General features: G+C 37.0%; 1 protein-coding gene across 2 annotated transcripts in view; it reads left to right on the top strand.

The window, feature by feature from the left end:
- The window catches only part of LOC121382767 (nuclear receptor subfamily 5 group A member 2-like), a 220,271-nt gene that overhangs the window by 111,499 nt on the left and 93,785 nt on the right, over positions 1-14,987 (top strand). Inside the window, exon 1 of one of the 2 annotated variants that reach the window (XM_041512350.1) lies at positions 11,650-11,931. The exons of the other annotated variant lie outside the window; for it this stretch is intronic. Coding sequence (XP_041368284.1) covers positions 11,823-11,931 — 109 coding nt within the window. The 5' untranslated portion in view covers positions 11,650-11,822. Of the gene's footprint in view, positions 1-11,649; positions 11,932-14,987 lie in introns of those variants that run through there. 2 annotated transcript variants of the gene reach the window in all.

The raw sequence follows: 14,987 nt of genomic DNA, 5'->3' as shown, positions 1-14,987 counted from the left end.
TGTGGATTAAATTTGGCGAATATATTTTAATCTTAATTCTAAAAAACCCCGACCATAGCTGATAATGTAGATCACTCTTTGCTTTATCTAAGCATCAGCTTGTCCACGATCTAGTTTCATCTGGACACCTTTAAAACAGGCGCGGGACGTAGCCCATTAGTAAAGCGTCCGGTCGACCACTATTTTACTAACTGCCCATTCGACTCTGCATGGTCCAGTTTGGAGTCTGAATATATGAGTAAAGTGCATAGATGACCACGTGGAGTCTCCAATGCTGAACGGCAGGCCTACGTTCAGCCAGTCATATTTTCGCTAACGTTGCAAACCAATTTTACACGTTCCCAAAGTGGTCATTCGGTTTACTGGGTAGTGTTAAAAAAAACAGTCCAGAAAGCATTAGTGATAAACGGCTAGTTTAAGCCCCGGTCACACTGTCAACTATCAGGACGCCAGGTTAGCCACGGATACGATCCGGCATCATTCGTGACAATCCGTTGTGGTCCGTACAAAACTTACCGATCCGTAGCGATCCGTAGCGACCCGTAACGCTCCCCGTTGTCAACTAACCCCTATACTTAATAATTATTGGTTTATCCGTCGAAAACCGGAATTAAATCGTGGTGCATCCGTAGGGGACTGCGGATAGACCACTATCTGGGGTCATCCGTGAGGTTTTTACCCGCCCTGGATCCGGCCAGACCATCCTTGACAGTATGACCGGGGATTAAACTTACCCCAGTGATGTAATATCGACGACAATATTGATCTCAATTACCAAAATCAATAATGCTCTCACGATTGATATATCAAAGGTCGTGATATGTGCTGTCCTGTCTGTGGGGGAAATGCATATAAAAGATAATTAAAAATGTAGCGGGTTTCTTCCGAAGACTACGCATTACATTTACCAAATGTTTCACATCCGATAATTAATAAATTAATGTGCTCTTAAGGGGACATTTCTGAGTTTGCTGCATTGTAAGATGTTTCCGACTAATAAAATATTTCTTCTATTAAACTTACATATTAAATATATTTTCTAGTTTAGAATATCAGTGTCTGTATATTCAAAGTGTATCTGGTTGTCTTAATATTTGTAAGAAGCCCAAACTGGATTTTGTCTTCAAATAATTTCGTACGTACATATTTTAGGAAATTAAATTAAATTTAACCTAGTACAAATATTAGAACGATCAGAAACACGTTTAATATACAGCCACTAATATTTTATCCTGAAAAATATATTTGATAATTAATTGCAATTGTTAAAAAAGCTCTGTTAGTTGATAACATCTTCAAAATTGCAGCAAACTCAGGAATGTCCCTTTAATGGTAACAAACAAACGGTGATCGGCCATAAGACCGACATGTACTTGGTTCGATTCCCGGTACCGGTTCCCACCGGTAGTGAGTTTTTCGGCTCAATGATAAGGTGTAAAACCACTACAGTTCACCGACTTTTGTCTCAATAACTATTATAAAGACACTTTCAACACTGGCATAATAAAATTAATGTTTCTTATTTTTTGAAAGTATATTTTTCTCATAAATCTCTTGTAGATTATATATTACATTGTCACAACATAAAGATCTCCTGACATTTTTGCTAAATTTAGACGTTTATCACATAAAACAAAAGCACCGAAAAGAATATATAACCCAGTTATAGAAAGAAATGCTACTATCTGTACAAAGTGTAATCTCAATCATGATGAAAGTTAATGACATTTTCTGTTAATACAGGGCTTATAGAATTTGTATAAAATCCACTAGCCATGGATCAGTGATTTCTTTTTAAATTTACTAGTTACGATTTAAAATTTACTAGCCCTACTTTACTTTAAGTTAATACAATTTTACTAAATAATAATAATTATCAGATATGTCACCTAAAGAGGGAGATAGAGCTTAAAAACACTAACATTGTGGGTTGGGGTGGGGTCAGGATATTCATATTTACAAAATACACTTAACTGCAACATCTGTTCTCTTTTTTTTCACTAGTAGTCGGGCATGGCAATAGTAATTATTTACTAGCCCAGCATTGAATATCACTAGCCATGGGAGTGGGGCTACCATAAGCGAGAAGGCCTGGTTAATATGTCCATATACATGTACTAGTTTAAGAAGAAATATTTTATATGAGAAAAATTTAATTTATTGATTTCAAACTAAAATGTAAAGTATATTAAAGGAACAGACTTGTTTCAAAAGAGAAATCTGCCATTTTAAATTGAATAATATGTACTGTACTCATAGCGCACTACTTATTTGTTTTTAAAAGTGTTTATCTTGGTCACGTGGCCTCAATATGTGAATAAATATCTTGTCTTGTCTTGTACGACTAACCACCAACAGAATGTCCTGGACAGACAGACAGCGGAGTTATGTGTCTAGGACATATCACCTGACTTAAGTGTGGTAGGTACTGGGTTCGTAACCCGGAGGATGTACATATCTTTGCATTTGAGCTAAAACGATGGAGATATTCGGTAAAAATGAACTGGCCTAAAACGTTTTCACCATGCATTTCCATCATTCTACTCACACCATAAAACTGTTTAGCGATTCGTTTGGAACTCTATATAGCTGTTTCATAATAATGCAAATATGAATGAACGTTGTTATCCAGATTAGGGCATTTTCATATAATTCGGGCCAAAAATCAGCCTGTCCCCCCCCCCCCCCCCCAACAAAAGGGGGGGGGGGAGCAATTACGCCTAAGTTTCAGGCCGTGCCTAGCTTAAAATAACTAGGGGAGACAGTACAAATAAATAAATAAATAAATTTAAAGCACACAGACACGCATCACCAATCACAGCACGGTAATATAAGGTCCTGTCCATACAAACAAAACAAAAAAACTTGTTTCATATTGTTCTGGTCAGGGTAAACTAAATCCACCCTCACTAACCACCCTCTCTAGTTACGAACATGTCGTTGCATGTTGTACAAAGGAATGTCAACGATCTATTTTCGCTCCAGGCTACTTGTTCTTTCTTTTTAAAAATCAAAACTGACGCCATGGCCATATAAATTATTAGTGCTAAAAATAAAACGATCTTTATCCCAAAATAGACGGTCATACGTTGTCGGAAGTACAAAGAAACAAAATGAAACATGTATTACCCAACTATACAGCAACAGAAATATTCGGTCGATTATGAATACCCCGGTATCTTCTCTTCTGTCATATGAGCGGAAATGCGTTGAGCTGCGGTTAGGCGCCCCCCTACAAGTAGTTTGGCCCAGCTCTTCGGCAGTGATCCATATTAGTCTAGCCTCTACCCTTCAATCAATCCAGCCTGGGTGGCCCTACCTGGAGTCCAAGCTCCTGCTGGCATAGCTCTCTGGGTCATTGAGACATGCAAGCCACCTCACCACAAAAAGGAATGGATCATGAGGTGGCCCCGGTATCTGAACTCGCATGCAGGGTCAACTGCCACTCCCACCCCTCTTCCCAGTGCTGGAGCAAATCTTCGCATTTGGGCAAAAACTAGAGACTGGCGGGACGCAGCCCAGTGGTAAAACGCTCGCTTGATGCGCGGTCGGTTTGGGATCGATCCCCGTCGGTGGGCCCACTGGGCTATTTCTCTTTCCAGCCAGTGCACCACGACGTGGTATGTGCTATCATGTCTCTGTGATGCTGCATATAAAAGATCCCTTGCTATTAATCGAAAAATGTTTTCTCTGCAAATCTATATCGTCAAAATCACCAAATGTTCCAATAGCCGATGATTAATAAATAAATATGCTCTAATGGTGTCGTTAAACAAAACAAACTTTAAATGTTGTTATTCAGATGAGGACATTTTTGGTTAATTCGGGCAAAAATTCGGGAATATGAAGCGGAATAATACTATTTTGTAGTTTTGCTGGCAGACTCAGATTTTTGTTTGCCGGAAGTCCGCTTTACACAGTGTGAATTAACTGCACAGATGGCGAGGTAAAAATGGTGCAGCTCGTTCAGTTATTTTAGTAGGTCTACCTCTGTTTGACACCCATGGCCGATTTTCATTTGTGCTCGGGTGTCGTAAAACCTTCATATCATTAAAAACAAAATGGCGAAATACGTTTGCTTTTTGCACAGAGAAAAACATTGGGGATTTGTTTATTTGTTTATTTTGTCGGGTTTTTTTTTTTTTTTTTGGGGGGGGGGGGTAATTGTATTGTTTATTTATTTATTTATATTTATTTATATTTATTTATTTATTTATTTTTAGTGGGATGTTGGTTTTTATGAGGATATTTGGGGTATTTTGGTTTGGTTTAGTTGGGTTTGGCTTTTGCTTTTGCTTATACATATTTTGTTTATAATGAAAGGCCACGAATTTATTAAGAATGTAGTTGTGTTTGTGTTCATTAGTAAAAGTAAATAATGTTGTAGGTTGTCAAGAAGAGAAAGGAGCTTTAAAAATATATATTTCGAGGAAGCATTTCTTTATACAGCTTTCCGACGCCACATAACTGTAAATAAAATGTGTTGAGTGCGTCGTTAAATAAAACATTTCCTTTCTTTTTCTTTCATACAGCTTTAAACAGCTCAAGGCGAATACCATTGTTCATAACTCCCACACCTTGTGATCGAAATGTATTTTTTTAACACTTTCAGTTATTATTAATGACTAATCATTACCGTTGACAAATGTTTTAATGATTACACATTTTCATGTTATATGGATTAATCATAGGTGTAAAGATGTCACTTGGTCGAATATTTATACCATGCAGTGGCGTAGCGAGTGGCGTAGCAATGCCCTCTCCCCCCCCCCCCCCAATCAAATTTTGTTTTTTGTTTTACTGTATTAAATTTTATAAAATCATACATACACACATACATACATACATCCTTTTATGGATGCCTCAATAGTTGAAAAGGTATCGTAGCAAGTCTGCAAAGTTGCGGGCGATTCGGTGCCATAGGTTCGAGTCCCAGCAACGGCACGGGACAATTTGTGAGGCCAGAAAGGATTTAATTAACCCCTGTGCCAGTGCGTTAATATTTATGTATGTAACAGTCAACCTCGACATACATACAATATATAGATATTCATACATCAATACATACTGGCCAGTGCCAGGTCTGCCCACTGTTTCATGCACGTAAGCGGGATCGACCACGTAACTTGTAGACCCCATGCATATAGTTGAGTTAAGAGCATCTTTTTATGGATGCCTCAAAAGCTCAAAAGGTATCGTGGCAAGTTTGCAAAGTTGCGGGCGTTTAGGTGCCATAGATTCGAGTCCCAGCAACGGCACGGGACAATTTGTGAAGCCAGAAAGGATTTAATTATCACCAATATAACATCCTTGCTACGCCAGTGCATTCATGTACATTTTACAGTGTGTCTTCAGCATAAAATCAGCAGAAATAATCTAAATTCCATACCCGTAGGAACAATATCTAAGTGGGAGAACGATCTCTAGGGGGGATACAATATCTAATTTGGGACACAGGCCAGATTTTTTTCTTTATGTACATAGAGCAGGATAAAAAAATAAAAAAATTTAAGCGTACGTTTTCGTCCTCCATTAGGGGGTGGAGGAAACAGACCCACCGCCCCTTAGCTCCCTCCGGTTCCAACGTAATAAACGTATCTCACCCGTTAGTGTGATGCCCCTTCAAATTCGGATACAGATTTATTTGGTAATTATTTTAACTTGAAACTATTTATCTATAGTAACAATATATATAGAGAACAATCTGTTATCCTGTGAAGGTTAGAGTGGCTTTACCGAGCGAAGCCGATATCTTAAAACAGTAACCGGTTATTTTATTTATCTTGCAATCGTACATAATGCGTAAAAAATAATGAAATCAACCGTTTTATTTCACAATTTTACTGTTTCCCAGAGTACTAGGTCCATCATGGGCGTACATAGGATTTTGAAAAGGGGGGTTCCAAAATAGATTGTAGAGATATTGGGCATATATTTCTATGTTGAGTTTTGAAAAGGGGTGTTCCAAAATAGATTGCAGAGATATTGGGCATATATTTCTATGTTGAGTAAATATAATAATGTCAGATATCAATGTCAGATATAAAAAAGCGATTTCAGGGAGAGTTCGGTCGAACCCATCGAAACCCCCCCTCCCCCCCTATGTACGCCCATGTCCATACGTGTTGAATTCATTGTCTACAATATTTATACACAAAACGAAATAGTTCTTAAATAATAACAATTTCTTTCGCTTTTGTTTTCCTTTTTAAAAATTATCTTCAAAACGGATTTTAAAAATAAAAATCATCATCTTGACCAATATCATTGCCTTTGTAAGTTTTAATCAATATGTATGGGGCATGTTTTAATGTAAGTAATTTTTGTTTATATTTTTCTCCACCTAATTCTATTTTAGGTCTCCTTGACCTTGCCACCAAATATTCACAGTCCTAAATTAATGCCGCCATACGTATGGCTCTTTTCACTAGCGATGAACCAACGACCCAAATATGTTTTGTTTTTCCATAACTGAAAAACCCTAATTGAAATCATGTATTTCCCCAAGTTGATCAGTAGGAACCCCAATATAGGATTTGAAATCTTTGGACTCCCATCTTGTATATCTTGATCAGGTATTCCCCACATGTGCCCGTTGCGGAGTTACTCGAGGACGCAAACCGCGAGATTTCGCGAGATCTCGCCAAAATAGTCCTCTCTGCAAATTGTGGGGGCAAAAGCAATGGGAGGCCACGACCATTGTTCAATTATTAACTGTTCCAACCGTATATGTCCGGGAAATTCGTTATCCTTCCATCGATATCCAGCCAATGGATATCGGAAACGATTGTGGGTAAACCCTTCAAATCCCCCTTTTTTAAATTCCCACTTTATGGATATACATGTAACAGCATAAATTCTCTTCTTTTTTTAACTTTTCCCAATTAGATAGACACTAAGAAAAATGCAACAAAACACCTGATATATATATATATCAGTCAAACCTGTCCTAGCGGCCACCTGTACTCAGCGGTCACCTGCCTTAAGCGGCCACTTTTTTTCCTCCCAAACGATTTATAATGTAAATGCACCTGTAATAAGCGGTCACCTGTCTAACGCGGCCAGCGGCAACCTAAATCGGATCCCAAATCGCTAAAATACCTGCATTAAGCGGCCACAGTAAAGTTTTACTCTTATATAAAAGGGATATTTTAACAACAGCAAATAACCGATCTTCACACCTTCAGGAATAATAGTACCCATTCAGTCCCGACATCTCCACTGTGTATCAATTAAGGAAGTATGAATCTGACATGCATCTAATTGCCTCTGGGCAGGCTACGCTTGACATTTGTAGATTCACTTACTATAACAATACATCGCATGAAGTCGGAATTAAATAATTAAATGGAAAAGGAAAACAAACTTGTGGAGAACGGTTAATTTAATATATTCTATTTGCATAATTTCTGAAGTTGATTTATAGTCAACTATGAAGCACACATCCGTTAATTAGCAGTACAGACGGTAAAACAAGAAACAACAACAAATGTTTTAAAGACTATATATGTGGCAACCTGTACTCAGCGGCCACCTGTCTTAAGCGGCCACGTTTATCTACTCCCTTGTGTGGCCGCTTAAGACAGGTTTGACTGTATATGTATATAAATATATATATATATATATATATATATATATATATATATGTGTGTGTGTGTGTGTGTGTGTGTGTGTGTGTGTATATACTCTCTCTCTCTCTCTCTCTCTCTCTCTCTCTCTCTCTCTCTCTCTCTCTCTCTCTCTCTCAAATATATATATCGATCGATGCCATAACCTGTCGATGCCATAACCTATGGAATCTGTCAAATGTTTTGTTTATACTTTTTACGAGATAGTCTTTTAATCTGGCGTTATCAAAACCCTCGGATACAAGTTGCAGAGACTTTGTCCAAGTTGTTGCACTACTTTTTAATTTGAACCATTCCGCTGTAAATTTCAGCGGACCGTTTTCTACGGCCATTATACGATCTAATTCGAAATATGTACATGTTAGTTGCCAAAGTTACTCAAGTCGCCCATAACAACCTGTCTGTCACGCCCCCCAATTTGTAAATAGACTAGTTTCAGTCTATTTTGTCAAGGGACGTTACTCTTCGCGCGCATGAGCAATAGGAATGTGAAATACCTCTAATAGTGTGATTTGTAGAGAGGGGGAGGGGTTGATGATTAGCTGCTGCTAATGCTTTTTAAAAAAAATATAGATGTGACTTGTTAACGAGTGATAGGTGACCCATCAAAAATGACAAAAAAGGAGTGTTATATAATCATGTGTATTTTTTCGACTAGCAAATAAAACAAATCATCCAAATAATGGACCACAGTTTCCTTCCCTGACTAAAATTTAAGTATCCATTCTAAACATAAAAACTACTTTTTAAACAAGGTATAAGATATTGAACATCACATTGGCAAACATTTCTCAACAAATATTTGGTCACTTGATTTGAAACCTAAAAGTTCAAATTCTACTGGATGTATTGGAAGTAGTCGAAAAGCTGATTTTATATCCATTTTACCTATCAAAAGAAAGAAAGAAATGTTTTATTTAACGACGCACTCAACACATTTTATTTACGGTTATATGGCGTCAGACATATGGTTAAGGACCACACAGATTTTGAGAGGAAACCCACTGTCGCCACTACATAGGCTACTCTTCCGATTAGCAGCAAGGGATCTTTTATTTGCGCTTCCCACAGGCAGGATAGCACAAACCATGGCCTTTGTTGAACCATTTATGGATCACTGGTCGGTGCAAGTGGTTTACACCTACCCATTGAGCCTTGCGGAGCACTCACTCCGGGTTTGGAGTCGGTATCTGGATTAAAAATCCCATGCCTCGACTGGGATCCGAACCCAGTACCTACCAGCCTGTAAACTGATGGCCTGCCACGACGCCACCGAGGCCGGTTATTTTACCTATCATGTCCTAAACTGTTTACCTTTTATCAAATATATTATAATTAAAAAAACAGAACAGTGAACTGGGTGAGTGGAATCATCCAGGCTAGATCCCAGTGGATAGAATAGGTGATGAATTAGTCTGCAATTGCCATCTTTCTTTGCTACCAAACCTGTTGGTGATAACCTTAAATTTGGTAACGTGCGACTAACAAATAGCCCAGCGATTCTATCTAACCGTATCTATTTTAAAACGTTTTCAAAACCTAAAACTTCATTATTAGCTGAAGTTCTTACTCATCATAATGTAAATAAAACCTCTCGCTAATGCTTTAACTACATCATGATTTGGGCAACTTTCAAGTAAATGATTTAGCGAGTTTGCATTAACTGGAGTCGAACCTCTGTGCTGTAGATATAACTGCTCCTGTCGTGAAGAGTCTGAGATTACGTTCTGCTGGATAAAATGATCGGCTTGATGGACGCAAGAAGGGGGGCAGTGATATGAGGCGGAATGCCAATGGAACTTTGGGGGAGGTTTGGAGGGGATCGTAAAAATAATTAAAATTAATATGTAATAAAATTATAACTGTCGCAATATTATTATTTTTTTTTTTTTTTTTGGGGGGGGGGGGGGGGCCTGCCCTCCACCTAGATCCGCCTCTGGTTGATTGTGAAATGCCATCTGACCTAAAATGTTAATTTCTACTAGACATAACAATAACAATTTATGATGATTACCCGAACATTTCAATCAGGTGTGTAGGTAATAACAAACCGGTTTCGAGGAAGTGCCAATGTTGTCAAAAGTATAACATTTCAAACACAGGCCTGTTGATTTTAATGCAGTTGCTGTTGTCTTTGTCGAATCATAGTACATATACAAAAGCCATAATTCTTTATCTATTACCCCCATGGAGCTGTTGGATCTTTTCCTTTTTTGAAACCCAATCCTCTCTGAGCTCTTAGCGTCATAGCGTGCATATATTTTAAAAGGCCAGAAATATTAGAAGGATGGACAGCAGTGTACAGGCTAATAAAATACAATAAATGCATTTTGTCCATTGATCATTATCCTTTATTTTGGTGATGGTTACTTTGTCCTGCATCACCAAACGACCACTCCGTAAAGAATTGTAGTTTTCTTGATTTTTAAAGGGTATGGATTTAGACAAGAGTAAACTTTAAAATTCACCATTAATTATTGTTTGCCTTATTGTATCAGAGGCATTGGCTCACAAATCCTCAGAAACACTAGCAACTTGTACACTAACATTATTATTTATACTACCAATCCGATTTGAATAATTAAACATACCTGATGCCCCCTTCACATACACGGATTTTTCTTACGAGTCCTTACGGATCGCACAAATTCACGGATCCTTACGATTTGGCCACTTTTACAACCGATTTAAGAGTTGTTACGAAGCTATTTACGGTTTATTACGGATTATTACGAGTTATTACGGCAAAATTCCACGATTTGTTACGAGTTGTCACGGATAACTACGAGCAACTTACGGGCATTTTACGAGCTTTTTACGGATTGTTACGAGTATATTACGGAATGTTACTATTCATCGAAGCTTTTACGTGTTAGTTACGACCTGCTTACGTGTTGTTACGAATAGTTACGAGTTAGTTACGAGTATTTACGAGTCCTTATGATATTTTGCCAAAAAATATATAAATCCTGCAAATCTCAATGTATCATCATTCGACTCCAATTTGGGCTTCTTACAAATATTAGGGGCGAGGCGTAGCCCAGTGGTACAGCGCTCGCTTAATGCGCGGTCGGTTTGGGATCGATCTCCGTCAGTGGGCCCATTGCGCTATTTCTCGCTCCAGCCAGTGCACCACGACTGGTACATCAAAGGCTGTGGTATGTGCTATCCTGTCTATGGGATGGTGCATATAAAATATCCCTTGCTGCTGATCGAAAAGAGTAGCCTATGAAGTGGCGACAGCGGGTTTCCTCTCTCAATATCTGTTTGACGCCATATAACCGTAAATAAAATATGTTGAGTGCGTCGTTAAATAAAACATTTCCTTCCTTCTTACAAATATTAAGACGACCAGAAAGACATTGAATATACAGACACTGATATTCTAAACAAGACACTATATTTAATATGCAAGTTTAATCGTAGAAATATTTTATTAGTCGGAAACATCTTACAATACAGCAAATTCAGGAATGTCCCTTTAAGGGTGTGTGTGGGGAGGGGGCACGTACAAACCCGACCCATCCCACCCCAGCAGTTCTTACAAACCTGGATACGTGCACATGTATATTAAAACATTTTTAAACATAAAGTAATTTTTAAAATAAAATAAAACCGATTATAACTGCTCTAGAATACAAGATATATAGATAGTACTATATATATATATATATATAGTACTATATAGTACTATATATATATATATATATATATATATATATATATATATATATATATATATATATATATATCCTATGTGTATTTCTATACATAAAATATAGTGTCATTTTGAAGTCATAAGGGCAAGATGGATTTTAATATCACTTCTTATTGCGCGTAGATTTGTTTAAAATAACCAAACTGTAGGTCCTTTAATTACTAAAATCTATCATTTTCGTAGTTTTCTACTTTTAATTACCATAAATAATGTGACACTGATACAATTTTCTAAACCAACATTACGAATTTCCATTCGGCGCTCTCTGTTTACTGTTTGTAGCGTACGAGTGACCCAATTTTGGCCTATCGAGCATGCGTACTGGCGACCATTAGGTCGGAGATTCAGTTCTCTGTATTTCACCGTGTTAAAATCAGTAATACTGAAGTTATTTCAGACTGACAGCTGTCATTTACTTTATAAAATATAAGAGAGGATCTTTCTATAACACTTTATGTTGTCTGTAACCAAGAAATATGATTCAGACATCGGAAAAAGCCGATTCAAATCTAGAACCAGCGTCGCCCGTTAACTCGCTGGAAGAACAGGCACCGTCTGCGGATCAAGAGGATAGTGCCGTTGAAGGTAAAAACTGGTTTCCAACGGTGACACTGCCGATGGTTTTGTAACACGTTGTGCACTGACAGGATGCGAACGTGTGAGCGCGTGCACGACACAATGCGTCGTTTGTCCGCTGTGCACGTGAGATCGAGCTCGGGGTAAACCGGTCATGTCGTGTCAATTTCACCGGGATTGCGCATTCTCTAGCATTTGACCCGTTTCTTCGGTCGATTTTCTCTGCAGTCTTTTCGGTTAGCTATTTTGTCAATAATCTTACGATTTTAGAAGCCAGCTTACGATTAATGATGATAAAGCTATTACATTCAAGTAAAGTACTAAAGGTTGGGAATGTAAAGCATGCTTTCAGTGTTATGGGAGTCGGTTATAGTCCGTTTCAAAGAAACGTACAAACCATACAGGTAATGTAAATATGGCACATGTCATTACAGTGCAGTCATATCCAGGTGGCGCTGTGCACAGGCCCTGTTATCCAGTCATATTTTTGAGACCATTTCTGCCTCATTACACCTGTGGGTACTACAGCTTAATATGTCCATCTTAAACATGAAAATAAACTGTTATACATTGGGGGAAATTGAAGTTTGTAAGCATTATAATATATTTCTTTTAGGTGGTGGAAAAGACATAACAGTTAATAAAAAAATTCAGAGAAGGCCTAAAATGTTAATGACTATAAAGCATGTGTTGGCGATTCGGATAAGTATTATTATATGTGGAATTTTATCTTCTATAATTTCCAATAATTCTGGACATAGCCCAGTAGTAAAGTGCTCACCTGATGCTCTGTTGGTCTGGGATCGATCCTCGACAGCTGATGCATCAAAATAAAACTACCTTTATGTATGTTGTCCTGAAAAAGTACTTTAATTTCTCGGTGGAAAATTATTAAATGCAACAAAAGGTAAAGTGTCGATTGTGTATATTTGCCGAAATTATTTACCAACATTTTATGAAAGTATGCAGCAGTTACAAAATCTCAATGTAGTAAATATAAATTATCAAATATGTTCAAAATGTCCTGAATTAGGTGTGTGGATTGAATTTACTGCAGTTAGTTGACGATCATGACATTGTAATAATGTTTTATTTTGAAAAATGAACTGAAAACATTTCGATCACAAATGAAAATCCCTTGTTTGATTTATGGCTAATAGGGTTATGAATAACTCCAAATGGGGACATGTTCTGAGGAAAAAGTGACATAAATATTCAGAACTTCACATACGTTGTTTTCGCTTCCTATTTATTGCACAAGTTTATTTTATGCAAGAATATATACCATGAGACCGCGTAGCGGTCGAGTGGTATGTTCTTTCACAAAATAAATGATGCAATAAACAGAAAGCAAAAACAACGTATGTGAAGTTCTGTATTTAATACATACCTTCTTTTATGTTTTATAAAAACTGTTTTTAATTTAACGTTATAACAACACTTTGTTAAATCTATGATCAAAACTCCTTTCATGGATTTATTTAATGTTAAGAATCATACTCTGTGGCAGCCTTATGTAATGTTTCAAATACCATGTGACGTCATTTGTAAATCATATATGATGTTGGTAAATAAAAGGCACTAACTGCAGTAAAAATAAAAAGGGAATTCCCCATTTAAAAGTTCCAGTCCAGATTGCACATATGTGTAATTCAAAATAAATTTATTACTCGGTTTGAAAATATCTTTGTTAATATAGTAAGATTGAATAGGTATGTAATAAAGTCATTACAAAATCGAGGAACCATTACAAAATATTGGAGCTGAAACAACCTCGGTCCTATGTGATCATCCTTCATACATAATCTCTGAGACAAATGTAAACTACGATGTAATAGTCCATAAATTGTATAAAACTTTTGTTGGGTTATAATAAAAATATACCCAGGGGTCTCGCTACATGTCATAAGCGATGGCGGGTCAGCCATCTCTTTAGTCTTATTTCCAATATGCCCGCCATCCATTGGCAGCAATAGTAATATCTGCCATCCATTTATTTAGGCTGCCATCCAAAATTACAAGTCATGCCATCGTCTTGAACTACCAGAGTAATCGGCTTCATCGTTGTTTACAAGACATTTTCGAAGTACTTGGACCCTGCAAATCTTAGGTACCATACCATCCTATAAGTGGAACCAGCTCTACCGATTCCCTCCATCCCTTTCCTGAATACTGGAGAGACCACTGATACCCAAAATAATGGCCAAACTCCCCGCCCTATCCCCTCCCCCCTCCCCCACATACTACACATCATCCAAGCTTTATCAGTGTTGTACAAAACTATACAAAGCTATAAACCGATATGCATTAAAGTGGATTTGACTGTATTTCTATATCATATAGAAAAGTAAAATAAAACCCAATAATATTAAAACCAAATTTAATATTGACATTGTTTTGTATTACAGATAGATATGCACAAAGACAATAAAGTTAATATCTGATTGTTTTAAATGACTTAACTGAGACATGTAGATGTTGTACATGTATATGTATGTGCATATTTTTTCTTGTTCAGTACTAACCTGTATCACAGTATGTGAATGAAATAAAATTAACTTTTATCAAACTATTGTTTTCCCCCATTTTATTCATTCCTTTCAGTTCCTTTCTGCTTAATCACATAACGCATGTAAACAAAATGGGTATTTTAATCAGATTTTATTTCACTTTCGTTAAATCAGGATATATATTCAAAATAATGTACATTATTGGTTAAAAACAAGTACAAATGACCCTTATTATTAAAAAAAAAAAAACCTGTGACTCCCAATTTTCTATAATTGACAAGTGGAAAAATTAACCGATAAGTCACTGACCCCCAGAATGAATTTCTAAAATATCTATTAACCAGATAGCCCATTTAAAGGGAAACAATGAGCAACCCACCCATTCAAAGCAACACAATACTCGAGTATATAACACCAAAATGTTTTAACTAAAATATTGACCAACATATCCATTCAAACCAGAATATTAACCAGTCCAACATTACAGATTTAAACCATTCAATCCAAAATATTAACCAACTCACTTGTTCAGTCTAAAATATGAACCATCCCACC

The sequence above is a fragment of the Gigantopelta aegis genome, chromosome 10 (genome assembly GCF_016097555.1).
Source record: "Gigantopelta aegis isolate Gae_Host chromosome 10, Gae_host_genome, whole genome shotgun sequence".
NCBI lineage: Eukaryota > Metazoa > Mollusca > Gastropoda > Neomphalida > Peltospiridae > Gigantopelta > Gigantopelta aegis.
The sequence above is the reverse complement of the archived record's forward strand: the minus strand, read 5'-3'. Positions and strand labels throughout refer to the sequence as shown.